A 22,045-nucleotide genomic window follows, 5' to 3' on the forward strand; every position below is an offset into this window, starting at 1 on the left:
AAACGCTGCTAGGAGCATGCCAAAGCAACAGGTGCCGATATATTCCTAAACATGTAGAAATGTTGGCCAATCAGAAGTCTAGAAGCCTCGGTGGGAAATAGTAAACAAAGATGGGGCGTAGAAGCAGAACCGAGTTGTATGTGTGGAGGGACAGTAACTGTGTGTGTATATGTAAGCATTTAAACACTGCAGAGAGTACAATTAACAGTAACAGTATTGTAGAAATTCATTTCACCGAAACAAAACGTGGCGCACAGTGTGACGTCAAAAAAGGCGCACATCTTTGACGCTGCGTTTTCTGCGTTTTCCTTGTCCACGAGTAAATGCAAAAACGGAGTTTTCGAAAATAGACATTTTTAGAAATCTCCGTTTTCAAAAATACCCGGGTACGTGTGGATGTAGCCTGAGTTTTTATGTGTTTTAGAGTTTTTACGTGTTTTGGAGTATGTACTTGCTGCTTTGTCTCTAGGGGCCACCGTAAATATACTTTTATTTAGTCACTCCACATAAAATGCAATAAATAAATCATATAATACAAAAACCAACTAGTCACTGTTCAACTTTTAACTATTTAAATTTTCAGCTTTTCCTTTTAAACAAATTTAAAATGAAACAACACAAAACACTGCAAACCACAACACAATTAAATATAAATTAAGAAACTGCTGCACTTTTCCAGATATAGAGTGATATGGAACACGAAACGACCCACAGCTCAGAGAAACACTGGTTTTCCTCCAGTTTACAGCTCGTCTAAAAATGGTGAAATTTGTGAGGAATGCTAGATTTTAACAATACCACACTGAGGTGGTCAAACTCAGAGCCCTTCTAAACACCCTCTCAGCATCATCAGCGAGCTCACTGAGGAAAAACTGCAGAGCTCGACTGGTTATAGTGAAAGAGAAACCAGCTGTCAGCAGGGATCCAAACAGTGGAATGAATCTGCACACGTTATCTGCTCCCATTATTTTAGCTGTGCTTGGAAGTGTCGCCAACTCATCCAGGATAAGATCTGTAGTTATGGTGTTTGTGGCCAGCGGTGAATTGATGACAGAGCACAGATCAGTGTCGGAGACACCTGTGATGGCAGCAAGTCTCTTCAGAGATGGGCTGTCAAGACCGAACCCAGCTACATAAGCTGTGACAGCAGCCTTTAAGGTGCTGTCAACCAGAGCAGAAATCCCCAGAGGAGCTGTACGTACAGCTGCAGACAGAGTAGCACAGAGTGTCATTTGGGCCTGAAAAACTTCTTTCTTCTTCTTGACGATGTTGCATATACCAAACAGCAGAACATCTCTCTGGTGTTCAGGAAGTTCTCTCTCTAGGGTCTCATGTAACAGAGGGAAGTCGTACAGGTGGAGCTCAAAGCTGGACACCAGGAAGACCTGCAGAGACTCGATGGCTAAATCTCTGAGTCCTGCGTCACAGAAGAAACACACGGTTTGAAGATTAAATGAGAAATGCAGACTAACACATTGAATGTGGATTGAATGGACACTCTATGGACACCATAGAGGCATTTAGTAAAAATCTCAGAGGAGTTCAAATCTCAGTGACCTTAACCTCAAGCTGAAGGTCAGAGGTCAACCTTTCTAAAAGTCTTGTAAAGATGATAACACAAGAAGGAAGTCAGCTGGGACTTTCACATTTATTCCAGAGGTGCATCTACTCAGAGGCTGCAGGGTCACCAGAGTTTTTAAATCAGATACTGCAGTTTTACATGTGTTGCTGAATTTTTTATGTTTTTGTGAAACATCTTGCAAAACTAACTGAAATATAACATTTCTGTGTTACTCAAAGGTTGCATGAAAATACAGTTTAGTGATTAGTATGCAGTCACTGTGGTGACGTTTACAGTGATGCACTATTGTGGCCTGGTGCAGAGCAGCTGTGGTGTTCATGGTCAATGTTAGGGGGAGGATTAGATTAGATTTATTCATCTGCATCTTCCTTTTATAGTAATTAAACTGTCTACAGGGGAGAAATGAACAATATAGCATATAAAATATCTGCTTATATATTGTTGTATTTAGTTATTATTATTATTATTATTATTATTAACAACAACCTTTATTTAACCTGGAAGATCCCATTGAGATTAAAAACCTCTTTTTCAAGGGAGACCTCGCCAATATAGGCAGCAGCAAGTGTCTCACAGTTACAGAAATTACTCAATTAAACACAGGCAGCAACAACACACATGCAAAAATAAATGAAAAAAATAAAATAAAATAAAATAAAGTTCAAATAAAAAAAAAAATCTGTTAAAATGACAATCAATCTATTAGAAACAGTTGCATGTTATGGACTTTGCCTCAAGGATTCGTAGTTTAGATTTAAAAGCACTTAATAAAATGAATTCAGTCATTTTCCATTCCTTCCTCAGTTTGTTCCAAGCCGAGGATGCTAAATGGACAAAAGCTCTTTTACCAAATTCAGTTCGGGCAAAAGGAAAAGAAAGCAACAAGTAACCATGCGGACGAAGAGAATACCGACCAGCATGTTTCATTGCAAGCAGGGAACATATATAAGAAGGCAGCAACCCAAGTATCGCCTTATATATAAAACTGTATAAATGAGAGTTCCTCCGACTTACCAAAGCAGGCCATTGTACCTGAGAGTATAACTCACAGTGGTGAGTCTGAGATTTACAGTTAGTGATGAACCTCAGAGAAGCATGATACACAATATCAACCATTCGAAGACACTGAGCAGAAGCATTCATATATAGAATATCTCCATAATTCAGCACAGGCAAAAATGTTGCAGCAACAAGCTGCTTCTTTGAATTAAAAGAGAAACAACTTATTTTGAAAATAAAATCTCAGTTTTAACTTCAGATTTTTCACAAGATTCTCTACATGTGGTTGATATTACTGTGAAGCACTTTGTGGTTTTTATCCTGTGAAAAGTGCTATACAAATAAATTGATTTGATTTGAAGGTGAGCGAGTCGTCAATTAAGATTCCCAGATATTTATAGGTGTGAACCAACTCTATTTTATTACCTTCAAGAGTGGTTACTGATGGGATTGTTTGGGCCCAATTCCTTGATTTAGAAAACAACACAAGCTTTGTTTTGTCTGTGTTGAGAACAAGTTTAAGCTGAAGTAATGAGTGCTGGACAGCAAAAAAGGCTTTCTGCAAGGAGTCGATGGCTTGGACAAGAGTTGAACCACAGCTGTAAATAACTCTATCATCAGCATAGAAATGCAAGTTTGCATCTGGCACATTTAGACTAACATTTTTTATGTAAATGATAAATAGAAGGAGACCTAATACAGAACCCTGTGGCACTTCGTTGTGCACTGTAACAAAGTTAGAACATTAACCGTCAGATTTTAGAGACCTATTACTGAGGTAGTTTGAGAACCATGCCACTGCTCTCAGAGTCCTGAGTGGAAGAGTCTAAGTTTTAAAATACAATGATCAGCAGTGTCAAAAACGGATGCACAGTGTTGTTTTTTATCAAGTGCAATAGTAATATCATTTACCACTCTCATTGCAGCTGTGATAGTACTGTGACTCTTCCTAAAGCCTGACTGATATTCAGATAAAATGGTATTGGTGTGTAAAAACTCCGTTAACTGCTCGCACACAAGAGCTTCAAGAACTTTGGCCAGCACAGATAGATTAGATATTGGTCTGTAATTAGTTAACACTGCTGGGTCGCCCCCTTTTAATAGAGGAACAACAAAAGCTGATTTCCATACTGAGGGAATTTCATTCGTATCCAGTGTGAGGTTGAAAAGTGTTGTGAGAGGCTCTGCCACAAAATCAGCTGCCAGTTTCAAGAAGTAAGTCTGGCCCTGGAGATTTTCTAGGATCTAACTAGGGATGGGTACCGGTGTCCGGTGCCATCATGGCACCGGTTCTGACATAAACGGTAGTAACCAGACCAAAAAGCAGCGCGGGCCCAGGTACGTACGTTCTTTTAGAACAGAGCTACAAATTAAAAATGCCCAAGGCGAAGCGGTCTGGCTGTACTTCACAGCAAAAGATGCAAACTCAGCAGCTGCAACAAGTGCTTTAAGGTGATACTGTGATACTGTGATACTGTCAAAGGAGGTAACACCTCAAATCCGATGAAACACCTGGCGACGCATAGCGTTTTTTTTAAAAGCCGAGAAATGCGCCGTGTTTGATAGCTTGCTGCGAGACCTCACACCGTGCACATCTACTGCGGGTGTGGTGCCTGTTATCGGACGCGGAGTTAGCAACATCCCCCAAAAACCCGAAGAGTAGAGTCCTGGCCCCTAGCCCTGCCAGTGTAGCAGAAATGATGACGGATGATGATGGCAGCAGCAGCCGTTCTTCTCTGCGTGAGTGACTTAATGTTGTTCGTATGTAATTCACGTTAAGTAGGCTAACCACGTTATTACATTAATGCATGTAAGGTGAACTAGCAACACCGTCGTAGTTACATGCGGCTGTCTTCTTGTTTGACGGCAGATACTCCCTTCACCCTGGCCAAAAAGGCTAAAATGACCAAAGAAAAAGTGGAAAACAGTTAAACATGAGAGATTTTTGGACAAAGTTTGTGATTTTTCCATTGTTTAAGCACTGCTTCCAGCCAAGAGTGATACCATATATGCCCTATAGCTGAAGAAAAGGCTAACATTGTTATCTTTTTACAAAAAAACAGCTGAACATGAGAGGTTTTTGGACCAATTTTGTGTTCTCCATTCTTTAAGCACTAGTTCAAGCACTAGTTCAAGCACCGTTTGAGCACCGGCACCGTTTCAAAAGTACCGGTTTGGCACCGGTATCGGATAAAACCCATACCCATCCCTAGATCTAACAGTTTAAGAGCTTTACAGACCTCCTGTACAGAGAAAGGAACAAAGTTAAATGGCTGACCAGTGTACACCGGAAGGTTTGTGCCAGATTTTACAGAGACTGGGTTCAGAGAGTCAAACAAAGAGCCAGAAGATATAAAGTGCTTGTTAAAGCAATTCATAATCTCCTTGCTATCATAAACAGGAACAGAATCCTTAACAACATAGGTGGGTAGAGTGTGGGAGCTTTTACTCACTGAAAGAGACTTAATGATTTTCCAGAACTTCTGTGGATTATTTAGGTTCTCAGTGGTGACAGACAGATAACATTCTGATTTAGATTTCTTAATAGAGGAAGTACATTTGTTTCTTAGTTGTCTGAAAAGAAGCCAATCACTGGGGTAGCCTGTCTTCCTAGCTCTGGCCCAAGCCAGGTTACACTCACCAATGATATCTGCCAGCTCTGGGGAGAACGAGGGGTATTCACAACCTTTTATCCGATATCTTCTTAATGGAGCATGTTTATTCACAATTTGCATAAACCCATCCGTAAAGAATGCCCACGCTAATTCTACATCAGGGATCAATCCAATTTTCTTCCAGTCATAGTTTGACAAATCATGATGAAATACTTGTTCATTAAAATGTTTAAGAGTTCTTTTAAAAATAATACAATGTTGTGACTTGGCCACTTTAGTATTTCTAATAACAGCAACAACACAGTGGTCACTTAAGTCGTTACAAAAGACACCCAAGGATGAAAATTTATGAGGAACATTTGTCAAAATAAAGTCAATCAAGGTAGACTTTTCGGGGCTTTTGAGATTCGGCCGAGTGGGTAAATTGACCAGCTGGGTAAGATTGATAGAATCACAAAAAGATTTAAAATCATCTGAAACAGTTTTGAGCCAATCCCAGTTAAAGTCACCAGCTAGAACAAGCTCACCATAATTTAGTCTGGACAGCAAAAGGTTTAAAGAACGCAGAGCTTCTGTGGAGGCAGAAGGGGGTCGATAGCAACAAGCAACTGTTATGCAAAGACCCTTTGCAATATTCACATTCAGAGCCAAAAATTCCAATTGTTTGCAAATTGATTCTGATAGAACTAGTGTTGCATCAAATTTTGACTTATCATAAGCAGCAACACCACTACCTTTCTTAAGCCTATCGGTGAGATAGATATTGTAGCCAGCCATGCTAATATGTTCATCAGATATATATTTAGACAACCAAGTTTTAGAAATGAGGACAATATCTGCATCTGTTGATTGAACCCAAATCTTATTCATATCCATCTTGGATAACAAACTGCGCACATTAAGATGAACTCTCTTCAGCCCAGGTGAGGATTTAAATTCAGATGGTGTCTTGCAGCTCAGGGCCCAGGTTAGGTTGCACATTACCAGATAAGAGCAGTAGTAAGACAATCAGAAGTCTCTGCTTTGTAACATTACTTATTGATTTTGACTTGTGAAATGTTGAAACAAAGCAGATAACTAATTTCATAAGCTCCATCGTAAGAGCAATCTACTCATACAGCGAGTTATTATGTGATTATTGCTGTGATCCTTCACGCTGCATCACTACACCTGATACATATATTTAAATTGTAAATGTCCATTGATATGAACATTCTCACTACCAGATTGGACAATATTCAGATTCCAGACCTCTATTCTACCCCTGATGATCTGTTGTTATATTATAATTATTGTTTACTCAAAGTCCTTGATTCTCCTGTAAAAACTCTGTTTCCTTCACTCCCTCTGCTCCCTGGTTCACCTCTGACCTCCGAGCATTGAAGGCCAAAGCTCGGCAGCCAGAGTGTAGATATAAGAAATCTCACATCACTGGTCTCACCCGTTCTGCCTGTTTCCATCTACGTAACATCAACAGATTACGTCCTTCTCTTTCCACCCAGTCTACGTCCATTCTTGTCCACAGTCTCGTTTCCTCCCACAGTGATTATTGTAATTCTCTCTTGCATGGTCTCCCCCAAAAATCCCTCCATAAGCTTCACCTGGTTCAAAACTCTGCTGCTTGCATTATCACCAGAACCCCTCCTACCAGCACATCACCCTGTTCTCCAGGAACTTCACTGGCTCCCAGTGAAAATCCAGATAGTATACAAGCTTCTTCTGCTCACCTTCAAGGCCTTCATAACCTCGCTCCTCCTCACCTTTCTGACTTGTTCAGCACCACCTCTTCCACCCGCTCACTTCGAGCTTCTTCTTCTATCCAGCTTGCTGTGCCTTCTTTCTGCTTCAGCACCATGGGAAGCAGAGCTTTCAGCTGCTCTACCCCCAGATATAAGAAACACTGATTCTCTCCCCCAGTTTAAAACTCAACTCAAACCCATCTGTTCAAATCTGCATATTCACTGTGAACCTATTGTTTGTTTATGTTACCTTGTGCTTTTGTTTTCTTATTTTTCTTCACTGTCACTGTTCTATTATGTGTTTTATTCTATTGGCAAGTGTCCTTGAGTGTCTTGAAAAGTGGTTTCAAATAAAATGTATTATTATTATTATTATTATTATTATTATTATTATTAAATGGAAATGATGTTTAGGGTGAAACAAATATATTAACTCTAATCTACAGAGAAGAACACAGAAAAGAAGAAGCTTACCTTGGATGCAGTTCTTCCTGATGGTTGAAAGCGTCCTCTCCACGTTGAACTCTCTCCGGGTTCTTTTCTCGGCTCGTATATCTTTGTCAACCTTTGACGGAACAAAGTAGAACTTTTTCTTCATCCTCTGAATCTCCTGAGCGAGTTTTACATCATTTTCTCTGAAGCGAGAGTCTGAGATGATGATGAAGAAGTCAAACTTCTCAAATCCAACAAGCTTCAGGTACTCATCAGCTGGAAATCTGGTAGTACCGATTCCAGGGAGATCCCACAAGATAACATTGGGATACTTTGGATGGGGGTACGGTGTAACCTGTGAGGTGGTTTCCACAACACCAGTGGGTGCAGCGCCCTCATCTTCATCACCGATGCCTCTGAAAGCATTAATAAAAGTAGATTTCCCAGAACCCGACTCTCCTGTGATGGCAACATTTAGCGGCGTATTCCTTTGCTTTAATCTTCTTTGAATTCTTGCAGCAGCTGCACCAAAGCCAGTGTTTTCCAGGTCTGCTTTAACTCCAGCAGTTTCTCCTGGACGTGACTCCATGCTCATCCTGGAGAAAAAAAAAGTGTAAAAATCGCATATATCAAAGATCAGGACACTGTTGAATAATCTTACAATTTACTTCAAATTCTTCATTTTCATCTTAGCTACTTTCGGTCACTTTCTTTATTCAGAAAAGGCCGCCACAGCGGGGAGCTCCCCACGTTTGATTTGTCAGGTTTTTCACAGCTGTCCTACCTGATGCAACCCAAAAAGGATTTACAGTGGATAGAAAAAAGTGTACACACTGCTGTTAAAACGATTTTGTGATGCTGAAACTGAGATCACAATGAATTTCTTTATGTGGGAGGGACAGACATCAGACTTTTTTCATTTTTACTGTTGTCCCATATTTTCTGAACTTTTTAATTTATGTTATCAGAGGTGTTAACGGCCTAAAACCTATTTTTGATGAGAACATTCTTTGCTTTGCTCCACCCAAATGTGGTTGAAAGTTGAGGATGTGGTTAGGGTGTAAATACCACATGTACTCAGCTCCCTAATTTCTGGAAAAATACAAAGACACAGTTTTAAATCAAATAACTGACATGAGACTTTCAGCTTTAATTTTAGGCATTTCTGCATTAACTGTTTATGAATTTCAGACAGTTTTTATTCACCGTCCTCCATCTTCAGAGGGTCTGTTGGGTCTAAACTCAGACCCCGCTGTATCCAGGACTTATTCCCGTGAAAGAAAACAAGGCAACAGCGTTCGATTGATTACTTGTACAAGGGAGGCCTCATTTGTGTCCAGCACGAAAATGACCCCAAATCCGGCCTCCTCTCACTGCCTTTTATTGAGAGACAGTTCACACAAAAAGTAACGCCCACATAGTTTCTAGACAAGGCATTGTGTGTGAACTTCTGTATGTAAGTAAGAATGTGTGTGTGTGTGTGTGTGTGTATGTGTCATGGGGGTGCGTTTGTGTGACCTCCTGCTGACCAAAAGGGAAGCTTACAACACAAGAAACAGATCTTTCAGATAGGATGTATAAAACCTCCCCCAGCACAGAGTGGTTAGAGGTGTTCAGGATGAAGGAATGGCTTTTTTTTTTTGTTTTGCCTGTCCCGTTTGGTTCTTTTGCCATTAGAATTATTGTCTAAAGGCGAAGAAAGATGCCCAACGGATTTACTTTAGCAAATGGACCATCCCAGCCTTGCCGTAATGGTCTATTTGATTCACCTTTTATTGTTTATTTTATTTTTTATTTTCACTTGCTAGATACGGGACAGACTTGAAGGAATGGCTTTGATCCTACTGCTTGAACTAAGACTGTACAAATTTAAATAACACAATGGCAACATTCAACAATTAGACTTAACATTTCCCCCCTTTTTGTCATTGTATACTTAAATTTCAATTTATGCACCCTTTGTTTGGACAGTGTCAGTGTAGATTTCATTCATACACAACTCCTCTTCATTCACCTTCTATCGATGCAAAAGTTCACAGTTAATACATGTAAGCAGTTAACCTGCTTCTCGTTGATGTCATACACAGTAAACTACATCCTATACGTAAGCAAATCAGTGTCAATAGTCCAAAAACAGGAATTAATATTTTCAAAAGAAGATGCCACCAAGGACCAGACATTAACCAAGCTCTCCAGCCTTGTGGTGCATCTACTCCTGTCGTGCGATTCATCATATACAGGTCCTTCTCAAAAAATTAGCATATTGTCATAAAGTTCATTATTTCCTGTAATGTACTGATAAACATTAGACTTTCATATATTTTAGATTCATTACACACAACTGAAGTAGTTCAAGCCTTTCATTGTTTTAATATTGATGATTTTGGCATACATAACTCATGAAAACCCAAAATTCCTATCTCAAAAAATTAGCATATTTCATCCGACCAATAAAAGAAAAGTGTTTTTAATACAAAAAAAGTCAACCTTCAAATAATTATGTTCAGCTATGCACTCAATACTTGGTGGGGAATCCTTTTGCAGAAATGACTGCTTCAATGCGGCGTGGCATGGAGGCAATCAGCCTGTGGCACTGCTGAGGTGTTATGGAGGCCCAGGATGCTTCGATAGCGGCCTTAAGCTCATCCAGAGTGTTGGGTCTTGCGTCTCTCAACTTTCTCTTCACAATATCCCACAGATTCTCTATGGGGTTCAGGTCAGGAGAGTTGGCAGGCCAATTGAGCACAGTAATACCATGGTCAGTAAACCATTTACCAGTGGTTTTGGCACTGTGAGCAGGTGCCAGGTCATGCTGAAAAATGAAATCTTCATCTCCATAAAGCTTTTCAGCAGATGGAAGCATGAAGTGCTCCAAAATCTCCTGACAGCTAGCTGCATTGACCCTGCCCTTGATAAAACACAGTGGACCAACACCGGCAGCTGACATGGCACCCCAGACCATCACTGACTGTGGGTACTTGACACTGGACTTCAGGCATTTTGGCATTTCCCTCTCCCCAGTCTTCCTCCAGACTCTGGTACCTTGATTTCTGAATGACATGCAAAAGTTGCTTTCATCCGAAAAAAGTACTTTGGACCACTGAGCAACAGTCCAGTGCTGCTTCTCTGTAGCCCAGGTCAGGCGCTTCTGCTGCTGTTGCTGGTTCAAAAGTGGCTTGACCTGGGGAATGCGGCACCTGTAGCCCATTTCCTGCACACGCCTGTACACGGTGGCTCTGGAAGTTTCTACTCCAGACTCAGTCCACTTCTTCCGCAGGTCCCCAGGGTCTGGAATCGGTCCTTCTCCACAATCTTCCTCAGGGTCCGGTCACCTCTTCTCGTTGTGCAGCGTTTTCTGCCACACTTTTTCCTTCCCACAGACTTCCCACTGAGGTGCCTTGATACAGCACTCTGGGAACAGCCTATTCGTTCAGAAATTTCTTTCTGTGTCTTACCCTCTTGCTTGAGGGTGTCAATGATGGCCTTCTGGACAGCAGTCAGGTCGGCAGTCTTACTCATGATTGCAGTTTTGAGTAATGAACCAGGCTGGGAGTTTTTAAAAGCCTCAGGAATCTTTTGCAGGTGTTTAGAGTTAATTCGTTGATTCAGATGGTTAGGTTAATAGCTCGTTTAGAGAACCTTTTCATGATATGCTAATTTTTTGAGACAGGAATTTTGGGTTTTCATGAGTTATGTATGCCAAAATCATCAATATTAAAACAATGAAAGGCTCTAACTACTTCAGTTGTGTGTAATGAATCTAAAATATATGAAAGTCTAATGTTTATCAGTACATTACAGGAAATAATGAACTTTATGACAATATGCTAATTTTTTGAGAAGGACCTGTATTTCTGCAAGTAAACAACTGAATGTAACAGTCAAACAAGAATCAACATTCTCAAAAAATCATATCTCACTACAATACAACTGTATACAGACATAGACATTCAAACCCATTAGTTGACTTTATTGTTTGTCCATGTGGCTCTCAGCTAACTTCAAAGCTGTAGCCTGGTCAACACCCTTCTTTATGACTCCTATCAACCCCCCCAGATCTTTTCACTATAGGCATCCTGTGGGGGTTAGAGTCAACTGGTGTATTATCTGCATTTACAACTTCTCCTGTCCTGTTGTCTCTGCAGGAAAAGCTTTGTAAAGGAAATTGGATCAAGCTGTTTTGATCTTCTTGGCTCAAAGCCTCAACCAGCTTAGAGAAGTGTTCATGATGTAAATGTAGACAAAAGCTTCTCTGTTTGCATCCTTCTTACAGAGGACACAAAGAATAGGTGACGTTGCACAGATTTCATGGTAAATCTCCAACTTGGACTAATCCATTGTCCTTCATACACATAGGCAACTGGCCTGTTTCCAGTTCATTTAGCTGTTCAATGTCCTGCAGCAAGTCAGATACTTGGAGTCAGACTAGCAGGTCTGTCGTACCAGAGCAGTTCACCTTCCCAGCTACTGGTGAATCAACCTTCCAGTCAGGTTCAGAAGTTGAAAAGTTGGCAGTGTTCCACGTTTACTCCACGTTTACTTTGGTGCTAAGGCAACCAAACAAACTGTCTCACTCTCAGTGATGCTATATGGCCACAGTCCAGAAGAATGTGTAGCCAGTGGCATCACAAGCATAACCATTGGTCTTGCTCTTTATGTGAGCGGTTATGTTCACAAACTGCCACCAGTAGTTGTTGAAAACCCATGCAGGTACTGGGTGTGATTTGCTCTGTCCCAGTGTGCTCCCTGTCATCCCACTCAGGGTCCACAGGCACAAGAAGGTGCACAGCACATTCCCAGCCATTCTGATGAGTACCTGTGGCTCAGTTGGTTTCTTCACCGGATTGAGACGAGGGGCCCTGGAGGCTTTCCCCCCCCTTTGTACCCGATCTTCCTGCCACTTACCCCGAGGTGGCCTGGATGTGTATCACCTTTTTGCAGTGCGCTTGATGTATCCAAGTAATCCTTTCAGCAATCTTCACTGCTGTGGTCGTCGTCAGCAGCATTCGATATGGACCTTCCCACCGTGGACTGGACCAGCACTTCCTCTCCATGGCCTTATCAACATCCAATCTCCAGACTTCAGACTCTGCTCCTGCGGAGAAACAGAATCATCTGGCAGATCATTTGTTCTCAAGACTTCTTTATTTTTAAACATTTTAAGCATCTAATCTGCTAATATGCTCTCTCTTCTGCTTTTCTATCATCACTACATAAGACTAGAACTCTAAATGCTCTAACATATATAATCTCAACGAGTCAGACCATTCTCTGTTGGAATAATCCTCATGTACATCTTAACTAATTCTATACAGTCTAACCATATCCTGCGTGTCTCTTCCATCATTTTCCTAAGTCTTAGCTTTACTGTTCCATTAGTTCTCTCTATCAACCCTGCACTTTGTGGGTAGGGCTGCCACAAACAATTATTTTGATAGTCGACTAGTCACCGATTATTTTTGCGATTAGTCGACTAACCAGATCACGCATCCATTGGACGTAAAACAGCTTATTGCACCAGCATGCATCTGCTCTTATATAACTATCATTAGCTTACAGCTTTAAGTGTTTAAGGTATGTGCTAACTAAAAATAAAGACAAGATGATAGTTTATTAAATTTTTATGAAATTTGCAGATTGTTTCGGTGAAGTTTAATAAACTCCTTGCTATCTAAAATATAACGGGACACCGGAGTAAATTCTCGAGCATCTCACACTTCTGATAATCAGTTGTCTGCTTGACATTTATTCAGCTGTGTAAAAACTATAACTTTAATCTCAGCCAAACCGATTTACTCAGGAACAAATAAAATACTGAAAAAAGCCAAACAATAACATTTTTAAGTTATCTAACTGACTTATATATGTTTAACCTGAGTAGCGAAAGACGGCGGTGGGTTTGAAAATGATTTGCCGGGAGTCCGGTGTTCTCAGCGGCTCTAGTGAGCCTTGAACCCCGGCTAGCTATCGAGCTGGTGGGTAACAGACGTCTCCGAAAACGTCGGAGCGCTTTTGAAAATATGTGGTGTCTTGATAAACTGAGCAGATATTTGAGGTTTACACAGCTACATTCTCGCCTGAAAATATGTTAAACGTTTATTTTGTGACCCAGAAAGAATAATAAGAGTAATATTAAAACTAACTAGCTGCCGCCATTGTTGGAAACTGAGCTGGGCTGCGCTATGAATTCTGGGACAGAGCTACTTCTTCTTCGGGGTTTAAGGCTCGTTACAATCTGGATTAAATACTGATCGATTACATTTTATATCTGCAAGGAATAAAGTCACACAAACTTTGAGAATGGCAAAAGCTAATTTTTTCATGACTGTAATTAATAGTGCCAAAGGAAACTGTAAGCTAATTTGGGAAAATATTAACAAACTCCTTGGTAACAGTAAGCATAATGCTGATACAGACCTTGAACTTAAATTTGCCAATGAACTGGTATCAGAGCCTCTTAGCCTAGCTACTAAATTAAATGATTTTTTCCAAAGTACCATTAATGAAATTGCACAATTGTTTTCTAATTCTTGTGAAAATATTGGGAATACCGACACCAAAGAGGATGTTTCTTCTCCAGATTCAAAGTTCAATATTCAGAAAATTACAGAAAATGAAGTAGAAAATATAATCTCTAAATTAAGAAGTTCTAAAGCAAGGGATGAGTTTGGATTTGATACCAATTTTTTGAAGCATTATAAATCTTGTCTTTTGGTGCCTGTGACCCATCTTATTAATTTATCAATCACGCAGGCAGTTGTTCCTCTGAGTTGGAAGGTGGCAAAAGTTACACCAATTTATAAATCGGGTGATAAAACAGACCCTGCTAATTATCGACCTATTAGCATACTCCCTATCTTTTCAAAGATAGCAGAAAAGTGGGTTGCTAATTCTATCATCAAACATCTTAATGACTCCAATCCGGGTTTGCACCCTATGCAATTTGGAATTCGCACTCTTCATTCAACTGAAACGGCTGTCTGTGTTTTTGTTGAGAGAGTGAAATCTTACTTAGACAAGAGCAGTTATGTTGCGGCTGTTTTTCTTGATTTCAAGCGTGCGTTTGACACTGTGAATCATCTTAAGCTCTTGTCTAGACTGTCGACATTTAACTTTAGTAATCACACTGTTAAATGGATACAGTCTTATCTATCAGATAGAAAACAATGCGTGCAAATAAAGAATAGCAAGTCACCCTATCTTTACTATACGCAAGGTGTCCCCCAGGGTTCAATTCTAGGCCCCCTGTTATTTTCACTTTATGTAAATGACTTACCTAATGTGTGCAAAAATGTGGACACGATTATGTATGCTGATGATACAGTAATTTTTACACAAGCCAAAACTGCTGATGATGCAGCCCATCAGCTTTCACTGGCATTACATGATTTACAAAAATGGCTGAATGACTCATGCCTGTGCCTTAATTTTAAAAAGACCGTATCAATGTTTTTTAGTAAACCTAAAACAACCGTGGCTGCAGTAAGTAAGTAAGTAAGTAAAGTTTATTTATTAAGCGCTTTTCATAGACATGTAGTCACAAAGCGCTGCACACAGAGATTAAAATAAACAGTGCAACAAATAGCAAAATGCACAATATACACAATATAGAATTTAGATGTAAATTAAAAAATATAAAAATGTAAAAAGCATTGGTCAACAGAAAGCTTGTTTAAACAGTAAAGTTTTTAACTGTTTTTTAAAGGATTCCACAGAGTCAACCAAACGTAGTTGTAGAGGTAGACTGTTCCACAGCCTTGGTGCCACAGACTGAAAGGCTCTGTCCCCTTTCGTCTTCAGACGTGTTCTGGGAGCAACCAACAAACTCTGAGTCTGTGAGCGGAGACGGCGAGCAGTAGTGTGTTTTGTGAGAAGCATGGATAAATAATCTGGGGCTTGGCCATTTAGTGCTCTGTATGTTAAAACAATAATTTTAAAACGAATTCTAAAATCTATTGGGAGCTAGGGCTGCCACGATTAGTCGACTAGTCACGATTACGTCGACTATCAAAATCGTCGACGACTGATTTAATAGTCGACGCGTCGTTTGAAGCTTTGTAAGAACACAAAAGACGCAGGAATAAGTAGTAGGATTTAAGAGTGTAATTACGGACTGAAACAGAAGATGGCAGCACTGCATGTACAAGGATGCCAGCTGCCGTTAAACCCCGAAGAAGAAGTAGCTCTGTCCCAGAATTCATAGCGCAGCCCAGCTCAGTTTCCAACAATGGCGGCAGCTAGTTAGTTTTAATATTACTCTTATTATTCTTTCTGGGTCACAAAATAAACGTTTAACATATTTTCAGGCGAGAATGTAACTGTTTAAACCTCAAATATCTGATCAGTTTATCAAGACACCACATATTTTCAAAAGCGCTCCGACGTTTTCGGAGACGTCTGTTAACCACTAGCTCGATAGCTAGCCGGGGGAAAGGCTCACTAGAGCCGTGAGAACACCGGACTCCTGGCAAATCGTTTTCAAACCCATCGCCGTCCTTCGCTACTCAGGTTAAACATACATAAGTCACTTAGATAACTTAAAAATGTTATTGTTTGGCCTTTTTTTAGTATTTTATTTGTTCCTGAGTAAATCGGTTTGCCTGAGATTAAAGTTATAGTTTTTACACAGCTGAATAAATGTCAAGCAGACAACTGGTTATCAGAAGTGTGAGATGCTCGAGAATATACTCCGGTGTCCTGTTATATTTTAGATAGCAAGGAGTTTATTAAACTTAACCGAAACAATCTGCAAATTTCATTAAAATTTAATAAACTATCATCTTGTCTTTATTTTTAGTTAGCACATACTTTAAACACTTAAAGCTGTAAGCTAATGATAGTTATATAAGAGCAGATGCATGCTGGTGCAATAAACTGTACGTTTTACGTCCAATGGATGCATGATCTGATTAGTCGACTAATCGCAAAAATAATCGGTGACTAGTCGACTATCAAAATAATCGTTTGTGGCAGCCCTATTGGGAGCCAATGTAAAGAACATAAAATAGGAGTGATGTGAGCTCGCTTGCTAGAGCGAGTTAGTAGTCTGGCTGCTGCGTTTTGTATAGCTTGGAGGCGAGAAAGAGATGATTTATCCAAGCTGGTAAACAGGGAATTACAATAATCTAAACGCGATGACACAAATGCATGGACAATTTTTTCCAGTTCAGCTAAGGAGACCATATGTTGCAGTTTAGAAATATTCCTTAAATGAAAGAAACAGGAACGAGACAGAGATTTTACGTGTGAGTCAAGGCCCAAAGAAGAGTCAAATATTACTCCAAGATTTCGAATATTTGGCTTAGCGGAAGGACAGAAAGGGTCAAGAACCTGACTGATTTTAGAATATAGATCAGGAGGAGCTATGATCATGGTCTCTGTCTTGTTCATGTTTAAAACAAGGTAATTGTTAGAAAGCCAGTCAGAGATTTGAGTTAAAGCCTGGACTAGGGTGGACAGCCTATCCAGCTGATGAGGCTTAAAAGACATATACAGCTGAATGTCATCGGCATAGAAATGATAAGAAAGGTCACTAAAAGACTGAATAATGCCAGCTAAAGGAAGCATATAAAAAGAAAATAATAATGGACCCAAAACTGAACCCTGTGGAACCCCGCAGGTTAGGGCAGCAGTGTTAGAGGAGAACCCATCAGTCCTAACAGAAAAGGTCCTGTCTGATAAGTAGGAAGAAAACCAGTCTAAGGCGGTGCCAGATATACCAGCCAAAACCTTGAGCCTGTTGAGTAGGATTTTGTGGTCGATGGTATCGAAGGCTGCGCTAAGATCTAGCAAAATGATCACGGAACAATTTCCTGCATCAGATGCCATTAGTAGATCATTATAGACCCTTAAGAGAGCGGTCTCCGTAGAGTGCTGCTTTTGAAAGCCAGACTGAAAAGGGTCAAAAATCTGCAATCTGCATAGTAAGGACCTGAACTGATTTTCTACAATTTTTTCTAGTAATTTACTTATAAATCTTGAAATAGGACGATAACTACTAGGGGAGGTAGGATCTAGATTCTGTTTTTTTAACAGAGGGGTTACCTCAGCGTGTTTAAAATAGGACGGAACACAGCCTTGCCTCAGTGAATTGTTGATGATGGATAGTAGTGTGGGACCAATGCTGGTGAGAGTCCCAGACAGGACAGAGGGAGGTAATATATCTAAGGAGCATGATGAGGATTTCATTTTACCTATTACTGCAATTAAGTCATTGAGTGTGATTGGAGAAAAAGAAGTAAATGACCCGGGACAACAAGGGGCATCTTCATAAGGGGAGGCACTTGAGGAGATTTTGGATCTCAAGTCCATCACCTTATTTACAAAGTAATTTAAGGAAAGTGCTACAGTCTTCATCAGAAAGTAACACAGCATGCTGAGTTGGAGGAGAAAGAATACTATTGATAGTATCAAATAGAATTCTTGGGTTATTTTTATGACGATTTATGAGATTATTGAAGTAAGAGGCTCTGGCCTCTTTAACTGACTCATTAAATAAGTGAAGAAGTTCTTTGAAGTGTTCTCGATGGACAACCAGCCCAGTGGACTTCCAGAGACGCTCTGCTTTTCGACAGGAGCGTCGAAGACCACGGGTTTGATTATTTAACCATGGTGTGCAGGAACTAACAGTGCAATGACTAGTTTTGAAAGGAGCAATCTGATTAAGAATGGCAAGACAGTGTTCATTAAAAGAATTAATAAGGATGTCAACCTCGTCAGAGGAAGGTTTAAAATTAAAAAGTGAAGAAAACTTTAAAATGACAGAGTCATCAATGAAGCGCCTGCGCCTAATAAAGCTTTGGGAAAGAGACTCTGAATTGAACAATACATTAAAAAAGACTGACTTATGGTCGCTAAAAGAAACATCATTTAAGTTCGTGTGGTCAAGGGAAACCGCACAGGTGAAGACCAAGTCCAGAGTGTGCCCAGCTGTGTGAGTAGGACCTGATACATGTTGAACAAAATTGAAAGAGTCCATAATGCTCAGGAACTCCTTAGTGGTACTATTTGATGAGTCCTCTGCATGAATGTTGAAGTCACCAACGATGACAACAGTAAAAGTTTGCTTGGGTGCACAAGAACTAATTAATGTTGAGGAATTTAAGTATTTGGGAGTGCTACTAGACTCTAAATTATCCTTTAAAAAACATATTAAAAAAGTAGTGAAAACTGTAAATGTTAATATACAGAACTTTAGACATATCCGCACATCATTAACAGACACAGCAGCGATTACATTCCTGCATTCTATGATACTGGCTCATATTGAATATTGTATTACAAGTTGGTCCTATACGAGCTCTGCTGCTATTGGACCAATCGAAGTATGCTACAAAAGAGCATTGAAAATATTAGATAAAAAAACCTTTTTCATATCATCATTGTCAAATTTTAGATAAATACAAGTTTTTAAATTTTACTAATTTCAAATTATTTAAATCTGCCTGTCTAATATACAAAGTTATACATGGTCTGGCGCCTCCACCAATGAGTGATTTTATTAAACAAAAGTCCAGCAGTGTTGCCGGGTCTCGACTGACTCGAGCCACTGTTAGAGGTGATTGTGAATTGACATTCAGGCGGACCACTTTTTCACAGAATGCTCTGTCATATCAGGGAGTGAGCTTCTGGAATAGTCTTCCACTGTCAGTGAGGGAAAGTACAAGTCTACCCATCTTTAAGAGTCACTTAAAAGGGCGGCTGAGGGACACACAAACATGTGATCATGTTTAATAATCATGCTTTATATTGGACGGGAAAAAGAGTTAGTGTATTACAAAAAGGGAAACAACTGTTAGTGTAATGGGTGAGCGCAATATCACGACAGTCAGGGCATGTGCAATACTGGGGTTTGTGCAATATAATTGATGTGTTTCCGTTATTGTTATCTATACTGTCCTCTGTGTCCATTCTTCTTGTCATTTGTTTGTTCTGTGATGACTGTTTTTGTCCTTGTCACATGACTTGTAAATAGTGTCTCTGTATGTTTTTACTAACTTGTGTTTAACACCAACCTGCCAGAGGGTCTGCAGATGGAAATTAGCCCAAGGCTATAATCTGGCATATTTACATTTATTAAAATGTTCATTAATATGTATTGCCCCTTTCTAAAAATAAATAAATAAATAAAAAATAAGGGCAGCTGGCATCCTTGTACATGCAGTGCTGCCATCTTCTGTTTCAGTCCGTTATTACACTCTTAAATCCTACTACTTATTCCTGCGTCTTTTGTGATCTTACAAAGCTTCAAACGACGCGTCGACTATTAAATCAGTCGTCGACGATTTTGATAGTCGACGTAATCGTGACTAGTCGACTAATCGTGGCAGCCCTATTTGTGGGTGATATGAACAAAGGATGTTTTTAGTGTTATCCCTAGATGTTGTGCCATTAATCTAATCACTTCATTTACAATGTGTGGACCATTATCACTAAACAATACTCATAGTTATTACGGTTGGACAGCTCTATAGTCCATGTGAATAATTTGTAATGGGTGACTGGGTCTGGGGAATTTCCCTCTCTTAGGTCTCAAATTACCCTGAGAATTGTGCTTGCAACATATCATACATGACCTGCAAATTTTTTTTTTAAAAGGTATTTAATCCTAGAGTATAAATTACTGCTGCCATCATCTCTCTCCCTCCTGTTGCAACATGCAAAATAGCAGCAGTCCTATACAAATTCTAAGGCAGTATTGGTTTATCACACAGATAACAAACACCATCCTGCAAGCTCGCTCCTTCTATAAGTCACAACTGTTTTCCTGCAGTAGGTGAGTGGCTATACATGTCTACCAGTGCATTCCGCATAATAGCCAACGTCTGCTGGCGTTGCACTGCTAAAATGTTAACATCATGTTCTCGTAAAGTTGCCTCTTTTGCGATCTTATCTGCAAAAGCATTCCCTAATGCAACTGGATCTTTCCCTCGGATATGTGCTGCACATTTACAAATGGCAATTCTACTGGGTAATAACACTGCCTCCAGCAGATTTTGCAAGAGTTTGCCGTGTTCTACAGGTTTCCCTGCAGAGGTTGTCACACCTCGTCTCACCCACTTCACTACAAAGAAATGTACTGTAGCAAATGTATATTGGCTATCAGTGTATGTACTGCCTCTGCTATGGTTGGGCAGTCAGCTAAACTCCTTCCCCACATCAAGACTCTGATGACACGATTCCCAGTTCACAGGTTTATTGACACAGGGAAAGGTGAAACTGTAACAAACAGTACAAGGCATAATCACTGTACTTATTCACCATGTACAAGGTCACAACTACGTCTTTCACTATTGATATCAGCTGCAGCTTCTAGCACTTCTGCCTCCGCAATGGCTGCAGCAGTTTCTTTCTTATATTCTAGCATTTGCATTGAGGCTTCCAATTTAGCCTTCTCTAGTTTTAGGTTTATTTCCTCCTCAGCATAAGAAAGACGAGCCTTTGCTGTTTCTGCACGTGCTCGTGCCTTTGCTGCAGCAGACCCAGTTGATGATGCACAGGAGTGCACTGAAGGAGCGTGCGAGTGCGTTTTTGACATGGTTGTTTCTTCTGACTTGGATTGAACAATTTCTTAGCGATTCTCTGCTTAGATGTGCTAATTGTCCATTAGTTGATTGTGATGATGATCTCCCTACCATCTGTTGGCGTTTCCACGTTATCTTGCCCGCTAGGAAGTGTGGTTTCACTGTACTGCCTCTGCTATGGTTGGGCAGTCAGCTAAACTCCTTCCCCACATCAAGACTCTGATGACACGATTCCCAGTTCACAGGTTTTTTGACACAGGGAAAGGTGAAACTGTAACAAACAGTACAAGGCATAATCACTGTACTTATTCACCATGTACATATATAACGATGAAAATATATTAACCCAGTTTTTTTAATATGTCAACATGCAATGTTCATATGAATTACTTCCCTTTTTAACTCAAATACAAACATCAAATTATGATTTTAACAAGTCTTGCTATAATGAATGCCTCCAATTCGTTTGTCGTTCCCCTTTAACTAGCTCTATAAGCGATTGCTAGCGTAAACTGCATAAGACTGGTTTTATCATTAAACTTACAGAAAAATGAACTTACTTGAAAGAAAGTGGTCTATGCATGCACGTAAAATACAAAACAAGTTTGTACATACCCACAATGCTACCAAAGGCATAGGATGTATGTGGATGCCACTGGATTTATCTGGCTAAGGCCACCATGCTGCACATGCCTTCTCCTTAATTCACAGACTTACTTCCTGTTTACTGACGACATCATGTCCTACTACTGACTACAGGTTTTAAGGTGGCACCAGAGAGTTACAATTGCATATCTAAACATTTACCAAATCCAAGAAAACAGTCTACCTTAAAATAACTTTCGATATCAGAACAGTGTATATTGTCACACCTTGTTTCTCTGCAGCTTTACATGCTTCCGTTAAAGCTAGCATCTCTGCTGCTCAAGCAAATATGAAACATGCTAGTTGTCCTGCACAGATAACTTTCTCACTATCTACTACAGTAAAACCTGTTTTAGCCTGTCCCTCTGCCGTTGTAAAACTCAAACCATCAACAAACCAAACCTTTCCCTCACTTAGTGGCACATCTATTAAGTCATCCCTGGCTCACACTCCTTCTCTACGTGCTGTCTACACTCATGAGAAGTGCCCTCTTCTCTCGTTGGCAAAAGG

At 40.0% G+C, this 22,045-nt stretch overlaps 1 protein-coding gene across 1 annotated transcript; it reads right to left on the reverse strand.

Annotated features, from left to right (window-relative positions):
- Positions 1-788: 788 nt before the first annotated feature.
- Positions 789-12,421, reverse strand: LOC134644735 (interferon-gamma-inducible GTPase 10-like). Its single transcript, XM_063497775.1, has 3 exons — positions 12,273-12,421; positions 7,410-7,963; positions 789-1,417 (listed from the first exon to the last, which is right to left on the reverse strand). The coding sequence occupies exons 1-3, from the start codon at positions 12,419-12,421 to the stop codon at positions 789-791; spliced, it is 1,332 nt and encodes a 443-aa protein (XP_063353845.1).
- Between the last annotated feature and the right edge of the window lie 9,624 nt (positions 12,422-22,045).

The sequence above is a fragment of the Pelmatolapia mariae genome, linkage group LG16_19, assembly GCF_036321145.2.
Source record: "Pelmatolapia mariae isolate MD_Pm_ZW linkage group LG16_19, Pm_UMD_F_2, whole genome shotgun sequence".
Taxonomy (NCBI): Eukaryota; Metazoa; Chordata; class Actinopteri; order Cichliformes; family Cichlidae; genus Pelmatolapia; species Pelmatolapia mariae.

Excerpts from the sequence above, each read along its gene's own strand:
- LOC134644735 (XM_063497775.1), bottom strand. The coding sequence starts at position 12,421 with ATGGAGAGGAAGTGCTGGTCCAGTCCACGGTGGGAAGGTCCATATCGA. Across the intron at positions 7,964-12,272 it reads CACATCCAGGCCACCTCGGG|GATGAGCATGGAGTCACGTC; the intron begins GTAAGTGGCAGG and ends TTTTTTCTCCAG. Across the intron at positions 1,418-7,409 it reads CAGGAAGAACTGCATCCAAG|GACTCAGAGATTTAGCCATC; the intron begins GTAAGCTTCTTC and ends TCTGTGACGCAG.